The following is a 21,286-nucleotide window of genomic DNA, read 5'->3' on the forward strand; positions in this document are numbered from 1 at the left end:
ACAAGGCTAGTTCAACCTGCACAGTCACAGGCCTGGGCACTTTTAAAAGGGTAAGAGAAAGCATGTGCACACACCCCCCCCTTTAAGAAAGGAGTAATATGGAGTGAAAGTTGGCTTGTATATTCCGGGGGGGAGAGAATCTATGTTTTTAGGTCAAACTCCAGTTGCGAGTGTGCAATGCTGCTGGTTTGAATTTCAAAACAATAGTGTTCCCTGTAACTTGAGATTTATCTACAATACTGATGCACCATACTCACATCAGATATTTATCACCTTGAGATGTTTAGCTTTTCTTGTTAAAAACAAGCAAAACTTTAGTCCTTGAGGGCTTCAAAGATATGCTTGGAAAGTGTGTCAATGAAATCTCAAGAGGCAGAAGTTGAACTGGATTATTAGTTTCCTAACAATGCTCTCCACTCTTCCCCACGGCCAGAATATGTTATGCAAATAAATACTATGAAAATTGGTTTGACTTGCTTAACTTATACAGGTTGCAGAAGTCTGCTTTTCCTAGTGCAGGACCCAAATACAGATATACATTCTATATTTTTAAACGCCCAGAACCCCAATCATGCACAAGGAATTGATGCCCTTTCCTACAAAACCGCAAATACCGTTACAACATTTCCAGGTATGGCTTCATTTTTAAGACTGCCCTTCTTAGAAATGTGGTGTTTACTGCCTGAACAAATGCAGAACTCAGCCTATTTTCTCACGAAGCTCCCCAATTGCAAAACAAAAAGAAAGAAGCCACACACCGCTGAGTGACATCAGCCCCAGCAGTGACATAGCAAGTTGCAGGAAGTACTTGCTGTCCCACTATTCTTTCGTAAGAAAAATGCATTGAGAAAAAGCTCCCTCCAGCATATGCAAAAGACAAGTGAGCAAGCTAAAAATGTATTTCTCCCACCCCCACCTGCTTTGAAGGAGTCTGTCGACAGCTTATCTTACACGCTCTCATGCTCTTCTCAGCGTGGTGAGAAATGAACTACAGAAGGAGAGATCCTGTGGTTATTTGAACATGCAGTCTGGGGAGATTTAAACCCCAAGATCCTATATTCGAACCAACATTTCCCTTTTGGGTCATTTGTTTCCTCCTCCACTGAGGGGACTGAGCATGCAAACCCAAGGTGTGCTCCCAAATCCCTTCCTGCAGACCATTTCAAGGGACAAACAACTACATTGAATGAGCTCTCTATCTTAAGCACGCGGAGAGTCTGAGCAAGGAATAGGGTCAGGCCAGGATGTCAATTGAACTGGGAGGCTGGTAGGAGCACCCAGACTAGCTGATTTGTACACGAGGCTCTGCTTGGAAGAGGCGTAAACTACAACGGACAGGAAGCCTCAAATGCTGTTCCTGTGGTGTAAGTAAGCTTACGCTTATAGGTAAACACTTCCTGTCCCTATGAAAGCTCTACAACTTCCTGTCCCTATGACAGCTGTAAGAGTTGCATTAAAAAGAAACACATCCAGAAATAATGATGCAACTTCCCTCTTCTTGCATTCTTACAAGTAGCAAATGAAGGTTTGGAACTCCCTCTGTGAGCAACTAATCCTTTCTGGCTGCCAATCTCCTTAATCCAAGCCAGTGAGACTTGGGCTGAAACTGTTAAGGAGTGTTTCTTCCCACTATATTAGGTCTGCATGCGCAGCTGTACAAAGCAGCAAAATGGATTACCCCTTTTCATATAGAATGGGACGGGAGGAGGGGTGTTACTTTTTCTGAATGCACCTATGTGGGGGGAAAGGTCTAAAACTAGAAAGCTAGTCTGAGACAGAACTAATATTCCTTGAATGCTAGTTTGATTTTTAACTTTATGGTGCTTTAAAACAATAACAACTTATATATGTGGGAGAGTATTCAAAATACGCCCCCCCCCCAACCTACAGTGATGTGACATGGTACAGTCCATTCTGGAACATCATTCTGCTGCAAGTTTGGTAGATCAGGCTTTCCTTTCTAGCTTAGAAACATATCTGAAGGCAAGCTTCTCTCCACTGTGCCCAGTGCAGTGCACCCAAATGGACTCTGTGAGAACAACAGCAAGGAAAAATAAAGCTGGCCTTTTCTGCTGCAATCCTGAATGCCTCTGCGCAGAGCAAGAGCAGCCAGAGGATTATATCCCAAGTTGCTAGAAAAAGGACAAGCCTTTTTTTTAAAAAAACCACACCCTTTGTAGCCTTCAAAATGATGTCCAGTGAAGGAAGGAAGCAGCAGGAAAAGCTGTGATACAAATGAGCAAGGGATCTTCCACTGCGCTGCTCATCTTGCTTACCTGTTGAGAACTGCTTCTTTATCTGCCAGACGACTCTTTATCTTACTGGTTAAGTAGTCCAAGAAGAGAGTCCAGATGTCTAAGCAGGAGAAGTAACCTTCATGGGTAGGCTGAAACACGGAAGTCAACAGACAATTTTTAACAGCAGAACAAACTGGATATAGAGAGAGAATTGTAATAGCCACTTGATAGACAATGGAGCTTCTCTTCCTTGCCTTCCTCCTAATGTCACCTTAGACCACATTCACACCATACATTAAAAGCAGAATCATACCACTTTAAACAGTCATGGCTTCCCCAAAGAATTCTGTGAACTAGTTAAGGGTGCTGGGAATTGTTTGGAGACTCCTATTCCCCTGCCAGAGCTACAATTCCCAGAGTTCCCTGGAAGAGGAATTGATTGTTAAACCACCCTGATAGGTTTTTAGGTCCCAATTTTGTTAGGTCTTTTCATTCTTATTTTCATGACCAGTTGCTCTGAGAACCCCTTGGGGTTTGAAGAGAGAGTAATGCAAATGTTCTTTTTTTATTTAGGTTCTGTTTTAATTATCTTACTGTACCCTGGAGCTGGAAAACAACAACAACAATGCAGAGACAAAAGAAGATACGCAAACACCATATCTTGGCACAGAAGCATCTCATTCTGCACTCCTTATCTTTGAACAAGCCTGAGAGATTCAAATGCTTGTATCCTGCATTTGAAAGAAAAGCTGGTCCAAATAAAAGGTACATTTTTAAATCAAAACTAAATACTGCCTCATTTGCTCATTGGCTCCGTATTTTTGTTTTCCTGGAAACCAAAACAGCTACTGAGATTTGATCTCAGTCAAGACCTCTGTGTTGTGTGGTACCCAATATAATATTTCCAGGCATGCCAGGAAATCACTGAAATATACATCCAGGGCTTTCAGCGGTCAATCTGGAGACCAGGATTGCTGCTATTTTGCAACACAAGAGTAACATTTTAATTCGAATGCAGTAAAAACCTGACAGAATGTTTTCATGTGAAACCTTATAGGATAATCAACTCTAAACAAAGCTGTATTAAGGAGAAGAGACATGCCAGTGTTGTACCTGATGAAACGTGTACTTGAACAGCAATGCAAGGAATTCAACCACGGGAAACTGGGAGTAAGACTCAATCCTCCTCAAGTGGACACTCACAAAGAGGCGCAGAAAGTCAGTAAACTTCTCTATGTAACTACAAGGGAAAGACGAGAGAAAACCTGATCAAGTCAACCTGAATACTGACAGAAGCAACAGCAGCACTGAAACATTTAAATTTACTTCATACCTTTTTCATTAAACAACGCATTTTGCAGCCATTTTAAAAACAAATTAAATCCCTACAGAAATTACCTACACGGCGGGAAACCCTTCATTCCATTATTACCTGAAACATAGCAAGAAAGAGATTCTCTCGTCAACGGCAACTTTGGCTTTTGTCAAAATACCAACTCAAACCTTCTGCTAAGAAATCCCATTATGTATTTCACTGTCACCTATGTTAGCTGAAACATAGTTGTGCATCTCAAGCCACAGCCTGCTATGCCACATAGCATGCCAATTTTGAAACCAGAAGGACTTTCAGAGCTGGCCTTGATAGGGAATGATGGATGGGGGAAAGGGGTGGTGCTTTTGAAAACCAAATGATCCCAGTGGATCCATCTATAGCACAACTAATGTCTTCTACTATTAAGGTATTGATTTATGAAAGAACACAAGGCTTTGGCAGGGAAGAACAAAGCTGTTCTCCTCCCCAAAAACTTTATAGTCCAGGGATTCCTGCTCCCGCTGGCCCTGGTAGCTAGGGTTGATGGGAGTTGGAGGGCTGCTGGTGCCCCATCACTGTTCAAGTCAGGTCCCCACCTGAAGGCAGAACAATCACACAGCTGCAAAACCCTCCAGTTCTTGGGGGAGCGGAAGCTTATTAAAAGAACATTGCAAAACAGAGATACACACTCAAGTTTTTCCCCCCTAGCCACAGAACTTGAGAGTTCCTTCGTACACAGCACACACTGAGACCCTGGACAACTTTACTGGTTGTCTTAACGTCTTCTGTTTTGTACCTTAAGTGCCTCTGAAAGAGAGACAAAATTATAATAATTGTTATTTGCCGAACATTTCTTTCACACGCTCAGCTTGCTTTGTGTCGATTATCCTGGTGATCCTTAGATCAGCCCCAAAATATAGACCAGTACTGTGACCCTCCAAGTATCAGATGTGAGGGAAATGGATTCCTTCAGGCCACCAAGAGAATTCAAACTTAGAATCATCATTTTAACTCAGAAAGGCCAATTCACAGCAGCTCTCTATACCAGGATTGGGCAAAGTCTGACCTGCTTCTGAAATATAGCGTGCTAGGTGGTGGTAGTGTTAAGAAGAAATGGGCAGGTAGACTTTTATGTAGTGAATGAGGAAAAAGTAGGCCAGAAAGTCACAATAGGAAGACTTTCCTCCCAAATACGAAGGAATTTTGAGAGGCCTGCTCACATTTGATTTGCTGCTCACAAATTTAATACTCAGTTCAGTTAATCCTCATTTTAAAAAAAGAACAGCACAGCATGGTTACTGGTGACATGCAGGAGCTAGAAGATGTTTTACATAATATGCCCTCTCCTTTGAAGCAGAAGTGTCTACTAGGAAAGAAGGAAGATATTAGGTAAATGATTGAGGTGAGTGGGTGTAGAAAAAACTGGGAATTGGATAAGGTATGTCTAGGCTGGATGCCTTCCAGGTGCTCAAAGTCTAAGAAAAGTCAGACTAGTGCTGACTTATAACTCCACTACTTCTTGTTTTTGAAGTTAGCCTTCCAGGAACATTCATTTGTAGAAACAAATGATATTGTCAGTTGCACCAACAGATCCCTTGAATCCCTGTCTGGCAGCAATTTGAAGCACAAGGAGTGCTGAATCCTATAACCATCTCTGCCAGTATCTACTTCAGCAGCTCCTCTAGAAAGCCAAGGTACTTTTGCTTTATTGTCAAAAGTCATTGACAAAAGCAGCCCAAAGTTTTCTCAGTACATTTCTGTTTTAAAAACAAACTAACTCGACTTCCCTAAGGGCAGATCCCACAGCATACATTTAATACACATTCAGCACTCATCTAAAACACATGGCTTTACCCAAAGGATCCTGGGAACTGCAGTTTGTTAAGGGAAACGGGAAGTGCAGCTCTCCAAGGAGAAAACTAGTTCCCAGAATTCTTTGGGGGGAGTCTAGTGCTTTAAATGTGCATTGAATGTGCTTTAAATGTATAGTGTGGATGTGACCCAAGGTTACTAGTGTCTTGTTTAAAAACAGTACAAGTAAATCTATGTATATTTAAAGGAACAGGAAAACAAACCGACTTCTTTTGCATAGTTGGTTCAACAGCACAAGCCACTGCAGCTCTCCTAAGTTCCTTTAAAATCTCTAATGGTTCTGCGTGATTTCATGCCTACAATTAGCATCCCCATCTGCTTGGAATTTGACAGAAGAGGCCAGATAGAAAAGGAAGACCCTTTTACCTCACTATGTCTCTTTGGCTGCTTTCAGCAACAACTGAATGAAGGCAAATTCAGATCTTGTACAACCTCAGACCTGCAGCCAAACTGTAATGAACGGGGGGGAGGGGGGAGGAAGAAGGAATACAAACACCGCAGTCGCTTTGCAACGTCAGCCTCCCACAGCCAACGTACCTGGTCACACCTACCTGCCCACCCTTCCTTCTTCATCACGGGACTCTGAAAAAAGGTGATTAGACACACCATGCATGACAAGAAGTCAGTAAAGACCGTCTTGCAGTAAACAGAAAAGATCAACAATATCGATTTGTCTGGGCTGGCTCTCCCTTACCTCTCGTCCAGTTCCTCCAGCCGACTCTTCACCGTATGGGCATTGTTCTCCTTGGTGATCTTCTGCAAGAGGTAAAACGTCTGCTGGAACATCCGCAGCAAGTACTCCTCAAACTCCACAGGCACACAGTTCTTTGACATCAGTTCATTGATGCAAGACATGGCAAGCACCCCAAGCCGGCCACGTTCTTGATTCAAGACAGAGTTCTGGCTGCTGCCATTGAGGGAGGACATCTTCCTGGTTCGGGTGTCGCAGCCAAAGCGGGCAAAATGGAATATGGTGGTGAGAAGGGAAGGGGTGATGCTCGTAGACAGAGGGATCCAGCTGAAGAGGTGGGCTAGGCACTCCAATGCCAGGGAACAAATGTACTCGCTCTCTGTGTCAAGGACGGGGATTGGCTGGTTCAATAGTTTGGCTGTGCTGGGACTCTGCAACAAGCTACTTAAAAGGTCACCTGGGGAAGGGAAGATCAAAACCAAGTCTACTTTGCAGAATTCACATGGATCAGAACCAAGCTCTTTTTGGTGCAGAACTTTTGGCCATTTTGGCACACAAACCAGGAAATACAGATCTGGTAAACTGTGGTCAGGATCTACCACCACCTACTATATTTTTATCCCATCCTTCCTCCATGGAGCTCATGGTGACATTTTACAAATATATATGTTTGACACACCCACACCCACCCACCAATCACACATGTATAAAATTGGAAAAGTATTCTTCAACAACAAGCTAGTGTAGAGAAATGATAAATGGAAACATCAGCATTATCATTAATACTTCTCTCCCTTGAAATTGTTATAGGACAACCCTGTCCTTTATTCTAACAGACTTGTTTTTGCCTCCAGCCGCATCCCTGTGGGGCAGGTGAAACAAAGGGATAGTAGCTGGTCCAAGATCACACAATGAGCTTCACTGATCACAGCAAGCCAGTCTCCCAACATTCATATAGCAAACTTGACTGTTCAAAGGAGTTCACATATTTTCTCTTGGTGATCCTAACAACACTAAACTAGACCAGTATTAGCATTCCTAAATTTCAGAATACGTGTGGGTGGTGGTGGGGTTGCGTAACATCCAGCTAGTCAAGGTTCTAGTTGAGGCAAAATTTGAATCAGGGACATCTCAACTCCCCGCTCACATTTTTAGACGCTATGTTTTATCATTTCTGACTTTCCACCCACTATTTCACAGACTGAAGTCTCAGCTGTAGCTTACAGCAAGCTGCTCAGAAGCATGTATGTGCCGAGGATCAGACTGAGGTTCCCAAACTTCCCAGTGTTTTTCAATCTTCATGACATTTGGCAGTCCACAGCTACACACTGAAGTCCCTTGATTAAGAATCTTTTTCCAGGTGCATACATTCTGAGCATCCATTCCCTTTTTCTGTTTGAAAGTTATGCTGAGGTTTAACTAAGTACGCAGGGAAGCCTACTGAGCTTCTCCCCATTTAAATCATGCATTAGTCTGGACTGAATTTATTCAGCAAGATTAGGTTTTTTTAGTTACATCAACTAAGTTGTACTACTCCTCTCATTTTTTTGAAGTGAGCAAGTATAAACTGCCATATTCTGGCACACACTCATAAGCATTATGAGTGGCACATCTGCCAAGAATGAGATGAATGAATGTATGTCATCAGAAGGGTTTATTACAACATTGCCCAAGCAGCCAGAGTGCCACTGCAGCGTGGCTCCTTGCCACATTGTTGGGTAAGTGTCAGAAGCCCTGGATCATAAGAAAGGAATTAACAATAAGGTTCCTTTCCAGCCAGGAACTAGGGCAATGATTGCACACCATGGACACTTCTCAATATGGTCCACAGTATAAAAAGGTGTTGTACTGCAGCAGCTCCCCTACAGCTTGAGAAATGAATTTCTTTTCTATATTGGACAACACCTCATAGTTCTTCCCACGTAGCTAGGTCTTAATCCACAGTTTAAAAATCATTAATGATTAGTTCAAACCTTACCACTTTCTCCCGAAGTTGGAGATGGTGGTGGAGTGGCAGCAGTGACACTGTACTTATCCCAGATGCTTTCCAAAATACCTATCAGAAAAGAAGAGCAAAATCCCCAGCAATTGCATGAGAGTTCCCATTATACCACATTAAGTAACAGTTTCATGTAAACTAAGGCTGCTCCTGCACCCAGGGAAAGCATTGTTCCAAGCCTGACAGAGGAACTCAGTACATGCCTTGCAGCAGAGAGCTCCATTATCGTTTGCTAAACGAGAATTAATAGTTCTGCTGTATTCTTATGTCAGAGGAAGTTATGACCTTTGTCTCATATTTTGTACTGCTTTAATACAAGGGTGCTGCCCCCTCCACCACCACATGTCTGTCATTTCCACTAACCTGTGAGAAGCCCAAGGACAGTCTGAACCTGCTCCAGGAGCAGTTTGCGCAACTCTTCCTTCCTTGCTATGCTGAGGTCCTCCCGGGGGCATGCCAACTCTTCCGATGTTGTCTTCAGCATGATCAGCCCAAGTGGAGTTGTCGCAGGGGATTGGATCAACTGTTAGGAAAGTCAGGTTTAAGTATTGGCAGACAACAGCTTCTTTGAATTTGGTAGATGAACTACAGTGTTCTAAAGAGGGGGGCAATAAATTTAGCCTTAGAATGCAGACATCTTATCTCTACAGTGTTTTTGAACAGGAAAGCTTCTACATGCCATCTTCTAGTCCCAAAGACATCAGTGGAAAGACAAAGTGGAAAAGGCAGAGCTATATATTCGTTGTAGTAAACAGAAGGGCAAAAATTACCTGGAATATTGAATGAGAGAGAAAAGAAAGCAAAAAAATATATGGTACCAGCATGATACAGGAATTGGTCCTCCAGAGATGCACTCTGTTGTAACATGTTAAGTGGCACCAATAATAAGACTTTTTTGCTTGGGGGACATCCATTATGTGTAATGGCTACACAAAGCTGACAGACAGACACTGGCAAGACTGTTCACACATAACACAATACCTGCATTTCCTAGCATGGAGATGAATAAGCAATGTGTGAAGCCAGTCTAAGCAATAGTACAGATTTTTAATAATTTACTTGAAAATGCTAGCTCCCTGTGATATGGCAATTCTAATAAAACAATGTGCATTTATAAAATGCTGTTTTCTGAGGACAGTATATATCACATAATTCTAACAGTAACTTTGAAAGGTAGACTAGTTTATTATATGCATATTACAGATAGCATGCTGAAGTAGAGAGATGGTGAGATTATTCAAATAAGAGCATGGCTAAACGAAAATTTTAGCTATGGCACTTGGGTTCATAGCATGCTCTCTTATACTAGAACTAAAAATTAGCAGATTTTAGACAGCTGTGTTACTGAAGATGATATATTTATGTAAGACAAGCTAGGCTTTAACAAAATGAAAGGATTTTTAGGAAACACATCACAATTTTATCCTTTGGTTTCCCTTCAACAAGAAAACCGAAAATGTACTAACATATTAGGCCATCATTCCCTCTCTCAAATTTTTCATTTGGACATGCTCAAGAAAGCCAACTTCAGTCAAGGATTTTTAAAGGACTGCCTTACCTGTAAGATGTTTGTAAAGAAGTCATGGTAGAACATTGGCCAGTCTTGCCGGCCAATATCCACAATGACTTTGCAAAGTTTGTTCCTAATGAAGTAAGGCAGAGTTTTGTGGTGAGTCAAAAGAAGCTTGGGCAGGCAGCTGCGAATCTCCATTTTATCTTGTGATGGAACCCCAAGCCACATCTTGTTAATCAGGTTCTGTGGGAAGAACAAAAGAAAGTGAGATGTCATTTTGTACTAAACTTGGAATCTTTGAAATATCTTGCTTACGGCTACTGTTAAGAGCTGACAGTCATGATATTAAACCTAGAGGGCATAATACCAAATCTAGGAAAATGCTGACTATCTGGAAATCTGCTTCAGAATATTTACTTAGTAATGGAATAAAACAGTAAAATATTTGCTGACAATTGAACGATGTATTCCCAACTAGTAAAGAGGGGAAATCGTAACCCTACTAATTAGCACCTAAAGCATGTCCCTGTTCATGGCCAGAGCAGAAAATATTTAACCTTTCAAGACAGCTAACAAAAAACAAGGGATATATTTAATGGTGATCATTAATACTAAGGTTAGACTGAAATCCTTGGGAATTATCTCATAAAATGCAATAAATAAACAAGATAATGGAAATCTGTCTGCCAAAAGGAAAACCCATCTGTAAGAATAACAGGTGACCAACATTTGCTATCTTTAAATCAGAGTTACAAAAATCAATTCAAACTCATCATCTCTGCTGCTCTGTATGGAATGGGAAATACTCATAGTGCAAAAAGTTGTCATTAAACACAGCAAACAATCTGATGGTATAACGGAAGCATAATCTAAGGCAGCCTTTCCCAACCTTAGGTCCCCAGATGTTACTGGACTATAGTACCTATCATCTGCAACCATGCTGGCTGGGGCTCATGGGAGTTATAGTCCAACACCATCTGGGGACCCAAGGCTATCCATACTCCTGGACCAGCTTGAATTATCACCACAACAGAGTTAACTGAGTGAAACAGAATTCGTAAGAGGCATGCTTTGAGCAAATTTACTCTTGCCTAGTACCTTACCTCAAACACTGTCAAACTGTACATCATTACATAGTCATTTCTTGTGCTCGACAGGAAATAGAGGCAGAATCTCCAGGCGCCAATCTGCTGGGCAAAGTTGTTCAGGAGCTCCTCTGGTTTAAAACCCCCCCCAAAAAAACTGTGTTAAAATTCATAGAATTTCAAGTCATTTGGCAATTCAGTAGCCTGTTCCAAATAAACTGCACCTTACACAGGGGGCAGGGAAGGGCTCACAGATTATTATGCAATTGGACTTTGGGGCAACCTGGGGTACAAAATGTAGTACCTTCTTGAACATAAAAGTAAGGAAGCTCAGGACTGCTAGCTCTCTGCGTTTATCATTCAATGGTGGAAAGCAGGGAAGGCCAAGCAGATTTCTAAAGGAAACAATGGGCTTCTGAATTTAGGTAACAGACATGGGAGTCTGGCAGGTCCAAGGATCACACTAAACATGATGGTGCTGTAAGACCAGTCTCTTTAATTGCAGCCCTGACCTGATCACATGTCAAGCAAGGAAAGGGTGTGTGTCCTGTGTGCATTCTGTTTTGAGAACAAAGGAAGACATAGGGAAGGGGTACTAATTTCTTTCCATGTCCACTGCTTATGCAGGGTTCATTTCTGGTACTTCTGGAAGACAAGATTGTGGGGGTGAGCTAACCTGTGGAGGGAGGGGGAGCAATTTCAACAACCCCTCCTCCTCGTGTACCCCTTTCATTCTTAAAATTAGAACTCCTGCTTTACACATGATTGAACCAACTGCACGTTTAAAGAGGTGGGTCAACCTCTGCATCTAAATTTGACTCAAAACAACTTATCCAAAGGGAGTCAAAGGAAGGATAATAGGTTCTCATTATGGTTCACGTCAGATTTGAATCACCCTTCCAATGACTGGATACCTAAAGATAATGGCTCTGAAACTAGCTCATGCCTCCCGGCAGAGAAAATTTCTTTTGAAAGAGTCCTCTGGGGGCATATTGTGGTATGCAGACTATTCCCATGCTGAAATGGATGCAGGAGGCGGCAGCAAGTGGGAGAAAGTAAGAACTTGCAGTTTTGCAGTTCCACAAGAAGCTAAATAACTCACACATACTTTCTGAATTCCATTTGTGCATTTCTGCTTGTGCATCTATTAAGTAAAACAAGGCACAGAGTCTATATGGCAGGGGTACCTGGCCTTTGGGGGCCCAGGGACACATATATAAATCTAAAAAGTTGTTGTTGGCACCATAAAATCCTAATTTCACAGAAGAACAACTGGGAATACTCAGAAGAGTAAATACTCAGAAGAGTAAACCCCCCAAACAAGCCTGTCTCCTCAAAAGTCATTTTCTCCAAAAGATAATACAAAACAAAATTGGGAGCGAGAGGGGGGTCTTGGCAGTGTCAGAGAGAGGGTATCTGAGGACATAGTGATGCCCATGGATTTCATGTTGGAGACCCCCACCTCTATGACAGCACATAATGTAGGAAATGCCATTATCTACTTGCCTGAAGTAGTAACAATTCCTTCTGAGTGGTTCACTAATTCACAGCTCAAGAGGCATTGTAACACATCTATTCATTCATGTAGGTTTTAGGGGACTTCTAAGCAAGACTTGATCAAGCACTTAAGCACAGATATTAGTACTTTGATCATCCAAATGACATCTGCCCTCCAGTCAAGGGAGGCCTATGTGTTTCTGAAAGCTTTGGTTGCATTCAATGAGCTTTAAGCATGCAGTGAAATATGAAATGAAGTGGACATATAAAAAATACACACTGGGTTGCATCCAATGGTAGAACTACTCAGAGAATATCTTATCTGGATAAAACCCACAGATTTTAACTATGAAACCTGTTGCCATCCTTTCAGGTGTCATGCCTAGCCAAAGGCATTTGGTACTGAGGCTGGAGAATGTGGAAATGATACTGAGCTTACCAATCTCACGCTTCCTTTCATTAGTAGTGCAATTGTGGAAAAACTCTGTCATTAGACTCTCCAAAGCTCGCAGCGAGGCCTCTTCTGATGCCTGACAATGACATTTCAAGAACAGTGTTAACATTAGGTTCCCCTAGTTCAACCTAATATTGCTCTAGGGTTTTTTTTCCCATTAATTAATCTATCTATTAGGCTACCTATGTTGGACCTAAACACTCCTTCTACCTTTCTGCTCATGTTCTCCCACCCCAAACATTCTCCTCACAAAAAAACAACCAACCCCAAACCCTCCTGTCTTATGAGCAAAATTATGCAGCGTAGATCCATTTAAGTTTTGTGTTTACAAGAACATTTGGGCATTCTTATTACAGAATTTGGAAATCTGGAGGCAGAGTTCACAGAGCCCTTAATGGAACAAAGGCTCTGGTTAAGTACCAAAGCCAAGGTTTACAGATCAAGATTGAGCATACCTAGGAAGAAGAGGGCAGGGGAATTTGCACACAAGAGAGGAAGGGATGAGTAAGGTGAGCTCAAACCAGATTGTCTAACAGGGCCTAAGGCTGTATGCACAACATACACCTTTAAAGTACAGTGGTACCTCAGTTCCCAAACGCCCCCGTTGTCAAACATTTCGGAAGCCAAACGCCGAAAACCTGGAAGTAAATGCTTCCATTTTTGAATGTTTTTTGGAACCCGAACATGTGATGCAGCTTCCGCTGAGTGCAAGAAGATTATGTTCAGGAACCGAGATACGGTGCATTCAAATCACATGTCCCCCCCTAAAAAGAATTGTGGGCACTGTAGTTTACCCCTCAAAGAGCTACAATTCTCAGCAACTCTTAACAAACCACATTGCCCAGAATTCTTTGAGGAGAGAAATGTGCTTTGAATGTGCTCTAAGTTACAGTGTGTACACAGCCTAGTCATTTTACTAATAGTTATAAATGAATAAGATAGCCGAAGTATTGTTACAACAGGTGAGAATTTGCTTTTAAAATGTTACATAGAGAATGAAGCCTAGCTATTGTTGCATATTCAGTATTAAATGACAAAAGCAGGCAGCCAGAGCTCAAGGAATCCAGCATCGCAACTGTTCTAGGGAGCTTTCCAAGACTATGCCTGAAAAATATTTTTAGCTTTTAACATACAAAACTGCATTTCTAGAGTATCCACCCTGTTACAACTGGATTTCCTCAATTTCCAATGGAAAGTAGTGGTAAGGAAAAATATACTTAACCAGTTCTGAACTCAGAAACACCTTTACAAAAGCTACATTTAGACAGGCTTACACACTGCAGTTTGTATCTTAGCAACAGAATACTGCATTTTCATATTCTCTTCATAAGCTTAAAATAGAAACCTATCCTTTAAGAATGTTTGTTGAGAGAAGGTTATTCTAATAACGATAAAGAATGGACGGTTGTCAAAACCAATCCTGCGTTTATATGCTCTAAGGACTCTAAGTTATTCTTTAATCACATTTTTGACAGCAGATGCAAAAGCAGAACTGTACACAAGACTTTCTACCATACTTTTTCTTCAGTTCTCTAAGCTACTTTGTATGCTATTACATTCAAATATTTTCGAAAAGGTTTTTTAAAAAAATCTTTCCCGGCTCCATGCTTGGCCAGAATGCTCAGAACAGCTATTCTGTACTCCTTTGCCTTGCACTGGGATTCAAAATTCAAAAGGTCCCAGGTTTCACCTCCAGCATCTCTAAGTAGGGTTGGGAGGGACCCCTGTCTGAAACCCTAGAAAGCTGCTGCCATTCACTGTAGACAATACTGAATTAATTGACCAGTTGTCTAACTCAGGATAAGAAAAGAGGTCAACAACAACAAAAGATAACCTATTGCCAAGTACTGTATCCCCCTGCAGCAGCAGACAAGGACCAGCTACACCTTCCAAGGTTACCTTCCGAACCCTATTCTGGCCTTCGTAGAGACAATGCTGAGCAATTCTGGGAAACTGGGGTCATTCCTAGCTTGCCATGGCTCAAACTGTTCCTTCTTATGCACTTTTCTTATCTGTAAAATGGGAATCTCAGCCATGCTGCAATTCTACCCGCAATTCCAGATGTATTCAACTCTGAATCCCATGTGCACTGCCAGACATTTACAAAAAGGATGTATTTTAATTCCATCAGTGCATAATTCAAAATAAAAGGCTCTCTGGAAGAGGAAGCAAGAAGATTTGGGAAATTTTTTATAATTCCTATACTCCAGTGGGCTGGGTTCCCAGCCAGCTCTTTAGAATACAAAAGAAACTCATTTTTTAGATTTCAGCTGCTATGTCTAAAGAGTAGTGAAGCAGTGTTAAAAACTGAGCTAAATGGCACCTTCAACCTAGATTATCGGCGAAACAACGGAATGTCCGGGCATGCTTTTTTATAACAAGAATACAAAACTGAAAATGAATGAACTGCAGCTAAAATATTATGTTCCATTTTTCACATGGTCTAGTCATTCCCCTGCCCACCCCCTCCTAATATTCTTAAGAGGGTCTCTTCTCCAGTCTTCAGAGAGTAGCTGGAAGTGGGGAGGCAGAAAAAGGTCCTCCTTTCCTTCCACTCTGCAGTTTTAATCTGAAATCGTAGGCACAGTTCAGTGCCCAGAGCTCAGAAACTGCTCACGTTAATCAAATTCCCTGTCACAAAATGTTCCTAGAGCAATGGGAGTTGTGAACACTGTAGTGAAGTACTCCCTGTACCCCCAAACACTGGGACTAATGAATTCAACCTTGGTTCTGTTGGAGCATGTGCTTGGAAAGGGGATATTTTTAAAAGCTGTAACATTATGAGCACAAGCTGTTAACCTCACTTGTCTTCAATCAGCAGCTCAAAACAGAATATTGATTGCAACAATATATGAGAGGTAAATATGGCAAATCCTGACCAAATGCTAAACCACATAAAACACTTAAGGACAAGGGAAACAAGCATTTTCGTTGAAGCTCTAATGCACTGAATAGCCCCAAACTACTAGTCTCTCTCTGTCTCCAAGGCACCTCGAAGGGCACCAATGGCAAAAGGGGGGCAGCCAAGAGAAGAGAGTGTGTTATTGAGGGTGGATGGTGGGCAGCACGTGGGGCGAGTCTCTCTCTGTGTGTACACACCTGCTAGTTGCCCTCCCCATCCCCTTCCTCTCCCTTCAGCCCAACTGCCTTTTTCTCACCACCTTCAAGCTCAATAAACCTATTTTTGCGTGGCATCATTTACATCACAAAACTCAACAATTTGGGGGCTGTTTTACTTTTTGAAATATGGCAAGCCTAGGTTAAGTCCAGTCAAAGGCAACTACAGTGGTACCTCGCAAGACGAATGCCTCGGAAGACGAAAAGCTCGCAAGACGAAAGAGTTTTTCGTTTTTTTAGTTGCTTCGCAAGACGATTTTCCCTATGGGCTTGCTTCGCAAGACGAAAACGTCTTGCGAGTTTGTTTCCTTTTTTCTTAAAGCCGCTTGAAGAGGTGCAGTTGCGATGGACCGTGCTTCGCAAGACAAAAAACCGCGCAAGACGAGAAACCAGAGGCCTTCCTCCTGGGCATGGTGGGCCAATTGGTGTCAAGGAAAGATAGGACGTTTTTTATGTATGCTACAACAGCAGCAAGAGTTCTTTTAGCAAAGTATTGGAAGACACAAGAACTACCCACGCTGGAAGAGTGGCAGACGAAAGTGATTGACTATATGGGACTGGCTGAGATGACTGGCAGAATCCGAGACCAAGGGAAAGAGACGGTGGAAGAAGATTGGAAGAAATTTAAAGTTTATCTTAAGAACTGTTGTAAAATTAATGAGTGCTAAAATGTCATGGGTAATGTAAAACAGAATTGCAGTGATAAATAATTGGGTAAGAGAAAAAAAGATTAGAAATTGAATTACAAGTATTGAAATTAGGGGTTGCTGGGAAAATTTAAAACAGGGATGCAGAAAAGGGAGGTATGGGGAAGTCGTTGAAACAAGGTTTAAGAAAGAGAGGTTAAGAAATTATATGTGTTTACATGTTTGTTTGTTCATGTGTTATGTTGTTAATTGTTAGTTGTTTTTGTGTTTTAATATATGTTGTAAAACCAATAAAAATTTATTATTAAAAAAAAAAACCGTGCAAGACGAAAAGACTCGCGGAACTAATTAATTTCGTCTTGCGAGGCACCACTGTGTGGGTAGCGGTCTAAACCACTGAGCCTCTTGGGCTTGCCAATCAGAAGGTTGATGATTCGAATCCCCATGACGAGGTGAACTCCCGTTGCTCTGTCCCAGCTCCTGCCAACCTAGCAGTTTGAAAACACGCCAGTGCAAGTAGATAAATAGGTACCGCTATGGCAGGAAGGTAAACGGCATTTCTGTGTGCTCTGGCACTTGTCACGGTGTCCCATTGCGGCAGAAGCGGTTTAGTCATGCTGGCCACATGACCCAGAAAGCTGTCTGCGGACAAATGCTGGCTCCCTCAGCCTGAAGCTAGATGAGCGCTGCCCCCCATAGTCACCTTTGACTGGACTTAACCGTCCAGGGGTCCTTTAAATTTTTATCCAAAATACAAAGGTGTGAGCTTGCTTTATGTTGGGTAATCTCATTTATATTAGGTCTAATGTAGGACAAACAAGCTTTCACCTCATCAACACTCATCTCTTTTCTGGTCTTCCATAGTTGTCAAACTTGAAAATCCTTGTTCACAACAATATATTGTGGAGAACTACAGAAGAATAGCCTCTTGAAGTGAGGTGTGGGTACTGCTTCTGGTTGAATATATATATATATATATATATATATATATATATATATATATATATATATATATATAAAATTTTGACACTGTACTATACTATATTACAATGAAATGTTTAAATGTTTCTTTGATTGCCCTTGCATCTTCCTGCCATCCTCTCCTGCCTGCCACACCAGTGTGGTTGCGCTGTCACACCCTTTAAGAACCACTGTTCTAACATATTTGATGTGTGCATGGTAATCATTTACAGCCTAATCTAACCACATTTTCCGCCTCATGCTACAATCTCTCTCAGATCCTGAAATAAATTTTACAGCACTTTTCAGCAGAGTAATTCACAACTCTGGCTCATTTTCAGATGAAGCCTAAACTATAAGGAAGTCACACTCTGTTTTAGTAGGGCCAGCTCAGCATGCTTTGCAGCTAGATGAGAATTTATCCAAATCTGACATTTTAGCTCCTGTACTTGTTAGGTTCTCACCTTGAGTCATTCTGATAGGTAGCAAACAATTCCACAAGTTTAGACTGCCTGCCAGTGTGAGGTTTCTTAACATGGCTTGAAATATAGATTTAGGTGCTCTTGAATTAGCCAGCCTTCTCTGAACAAGTCTGCATAAATTGGCATGATTTATTCTGATAAAAATAATGGTTTTCAAAATGAGAAGCAAACAAGGATTGGGGGGAGAGAAAGGGTAGGCCTGATGCACTGTGTTTTCACAAACACATAATATCTTCCTTTTAAGCAATGGAGCAAAGGTTGCTTTTTTTAAAGGAGAGACCCAAGTTTACTTAGAAGTGATGTGGAAGCGGGGGTGGGGGTGGGGGGGTGTACGTACACTAATCTTCAACTGGAGAATCACAATCTGATCCAAGGTAGGTCACAACAGGAACACTACCATCATGCAAATATATGATAAAATAATTTTTAAAAGGGTCCCCAAATGAATGTTGGGGTTAAAAGTGGGTTTGAAAATATTGAAGATACCTGTCTTATTACATTCTTCTTTTGCTCCCTCCACACCCCCGTGATGAACTCAAGGGTTTCAGGCACAAACCAGACTCACATATGCTTAGCTTTAGCAAGGTAGCCACAGAATGTGCCTTCTGGCCACCCCCCTGGGATACTCAATAATAAATTAATAATAATAAATTTTATTTATATCCCGCCCTCCTCAGCCGAAGCCGGGCTCAGGGCGGCTAACAACAATAAAACAGTACAAAAGTACAACACAACACTCTAAAATCATTCTTTATAAAATTAATTCAAATCAAGCCACTGGCAACCATTGGGCCAGAGCTCCGCGAAGATTGCCGAGGGAAGGGGTCAGGCTGTGCCCTGGCCAAAGGCCTGGTGGAACAGCTCTGTCTTGCAGGCCCTGCGGAAAGATGTCAAGTCCCGCAGGGCCCTAGTCTCTTGTGACAGAGTGTTCCACCAGATCGGAGCCACAGCCGAAAAAGCCCTGGCTCTAGTTGAGGCCAGCCTAACCTCTCTGTGGCCTGGGACCTTCAAGATGTTTTTATTTGAAGACCGTAAGTTTCTCTGTGGGACATACCAGGTAAGTCCCACAAGTAGTCAGATCAGGTCAAAATAAATCAAGAGTGCATCCAGCTTTAATGGAGTGCCCTCTGCTAAAGAAAGGTGCTAATGTCAGTCTGGCCAGATTTGAGAAGATTGAGGGAATCAGGTTTCTTATGCAGGCATACGAGCATATCACAGCACAGGTAATTAGTTGTTAGGGCAGTGCTTTGACAAGTACTCAAATGTTCTGGGTCAAGTTCTTAATTGACAATCACACCAGGGGACGTAAACTGAACCCAGCTCTCTTCTGGGGTTTCTCGGGATAGTTAGAACAGCATTCTTCACACTGCTCCTGGCAAATACAGCACACTCAAAAGGTTATCCAGCCAGCTAATAGAAAACAAATATTAACAGACATTAAAGACATCCTTCACCACCTCCACTTAGGGATATTTCCCCAGTTGACACATGCCCAACTACCTTTCTAAATCAGTGGCAAACTACATAGAACTTGAAAAAGAAAGACATAATATACTTCTTACTAGAAAGATCAATGACAAAGTGGGGACCGAAAACAAAGAATTGCATGGAGGTCGTATTAAATTACTTGGACAAGCAGGAATGCTGTCTTTGATAGCAGAGAGGAGAAATACTGAAATAACAGACTCCAGTGGTTTTAGATGTGTGTCATAGTGAAGCTGTAATGGAGAAGAGCAGCGCCCTCTCATTACACACAGTACACAAAATACACCCAATATGTTTCCTCAGTTCAGTCTGCTTGTTCCACTATTTCTCCCTATGTAGATTCTTAAGCTACATTTGAGGAAGTGGGTGGAAGATACACATCCGTCACTTCAATAGTCAGACATGTTCAGTGTGAAAAAGCCTGAAGAAAAACGCTGAGCACCTGTCTGAGATGAAAACTTCAAATCTGGTTTTGCGCACACATTTTAATCAGGGGCCCATCAACTTTGACTGGCCTTGGTAGTTGGCCACATTTCTGCTTGCCCTGATCCTGCTCCCCCTGAAGTGGCTTGTATGGCAGCTGCTCAAGGTCCATTGCAAGTTGTGGGGAACTTCCACAATGCTGAACTGCAAAAAGGTGACAGCTCATGCCCGTTGTGCTGAGTATAGACATTCCAGCAATCAGAGAAAAGTCTCACTGCTCTCAAAGTATTTGCAAGGCTTAGGAAACAGCCAGGGAGATTCTCCATCCTTCTCGGTTCAGTAGTAGTACAGTGTTCCGGAGGTCTGTTCGTAACCTGAAACTGTTCTTAACCTGAAGCACCACTTTAGCTAATGGGGCCTCCTGCTACCGCTGCACAATTTCTGTTCTCATCCTGAAGCAAAGTTCTTAACCTGGGGTACTATTTCTGGGTTAGCGGAGTCTGTAACCTGAAGCGTCTGTAACCCGAGGTACCACTATAGGAATTCTCCTTGATATTGCCCTCACCAGGTTACCTTGACTACAGTGTTAGAAACTGGGATAGAAAAGCTAGGAGCCAAATGGCTCATGGGACTTGGGTTGTGGGTGCCAAAACAGAATGTTTAGTTGCCATGGGGGGGGGGGGGTCAGTAACACTTTCTTTTTACCGTATTTTTCGCCCTATAAGACACACTTTTTCCCCTCCAAAAATGAAGGGGAAATGTGTGTGCGTCCTATGGGGCGAATGCAGGCTTTCGCTGAAGCCTGGAGAGCGAGAGGCGTTGGTGCACACGGACCCCTCTCCCTCTCCAGGAAGCTATCCGCAAGCCTTGCGAGCCCGGCGGGAGTTCCCTGCGGGCTCGCAAGGCTTGTGGGCAGCAGCCTGCAGCCCGAAGCACGGGGCGCCCTCCGGAGGATGCCCCGTGCTTCGCGCAGGTGTCCGCAAGCCTTGCGTGCCCGGGGGGAGTTCCCCAGGGCTCGCAAGGCTTGCGGGCAACAGCCTGTTCTGGGGGCTGGGGTCGGGGGAAGCTCGGGCTTACCCCGCCCCCAGCCCCGCAAGCAAGTTCCGGGAGCGATGGCGAGGTTGCGCAACCTCGCCATCGCTCCCGGACCCGTTCTGGGGGCTGGGGACGGGGGAAGCTCGGGCTTCCGGTGAATGCATTTGTGGACCTTCGATGTTAACATTCGTTACAGGGGAAAGTGGCATGAAAAGCAGGAAATAACTTGGGTATGACATAACTTATGGGAAGAAGTGATTGCTCTCCTGCACATGAGCCTGTTCAATAACTTATCCCACACCCAAGACCTTTTCGTCCCCTGCATTCAACAGAAACTTTTGAGTGGCACATGCTTATAAAGGTGAGACATAAAATTTCATTATAAATAAATAACTTTAATTAAAACTTTTAGAGCTAGTGTACCACAGGTGCTAACCATACAATGAACTATACACAAAGAAGTCATCAATTCTAGTC

At 42.5% G+C, this 21,286-nt stretch overlaps 1 protein-coding gene across 2 annotated transcripts in view; it reads right to left on the bottom strand.

Annotated features, from left to right (window-relative positions):
* Window positions 1-21,286, bottom strand: part of XPO6 (exportin 6) — a 45,527-nt gene that overhangs the window by 20,414 nt on the left and 3,827 nt on the right. Inside the window, exons 2-11 of one of the 2 annotated variants that reach the window (XM_083584942.1) lie at window positions 12,646-12,736; window positions 10,728-10,840; window positions 9,670-9,867; window positions 8,475-8,634; window positions 8,091-8,168; window positions 6,116-6,177; window positions 5,973-6,003; window positions 3,636-3,669; window positions 3,351-3,477; window positions 2,277-2,386 (exon numbers count right to left, since the gene is read on the bottom strand). In XM_083584942.1, coding sequence (XP_083441068.1) covers window positions 2,277-2,386; window positions 3,351-3,477; window positions 3,636-3,669; window positions 5,973-6,003; window positions 6,116-6,177; window positions 8,091-8,168; window positions 8,475-8,634; window positions 9,670-9,867; window positions 10,728-10,840; window positions 12,646-12,736 — 1,004 coding nt within the window. Of the gene's footprint in view, window positions 1-2,276; window positions 2,387-3,350; window positions 3,478-3,635; window positions 3,670-5,972; window positions 6,004-6,115; window positions 6,570-8,090; window positions 8,169-8,474; window positions 8,635-9,669; window positions 9,868-10,727; window positions 10,841-12,645; window positions 12,737-21,286 lie in introns of both variants that reach the window. The other variant, XM_083584941.1, reaches the window with a different exon arrangement.

This window comes from Podarcis filfolensis (genome assembly GCF_964270895.1).
Source record: "Podarcis filfolensis genome assembly, chromosome: 14".
In the NCBI taxonomy this organism is placed as follows: Eukaryota; Metazoa; Chordata; class Lepidosauria; order Squamata; family Lacertidae; genus Podarcis; species Podarcis filfolensis.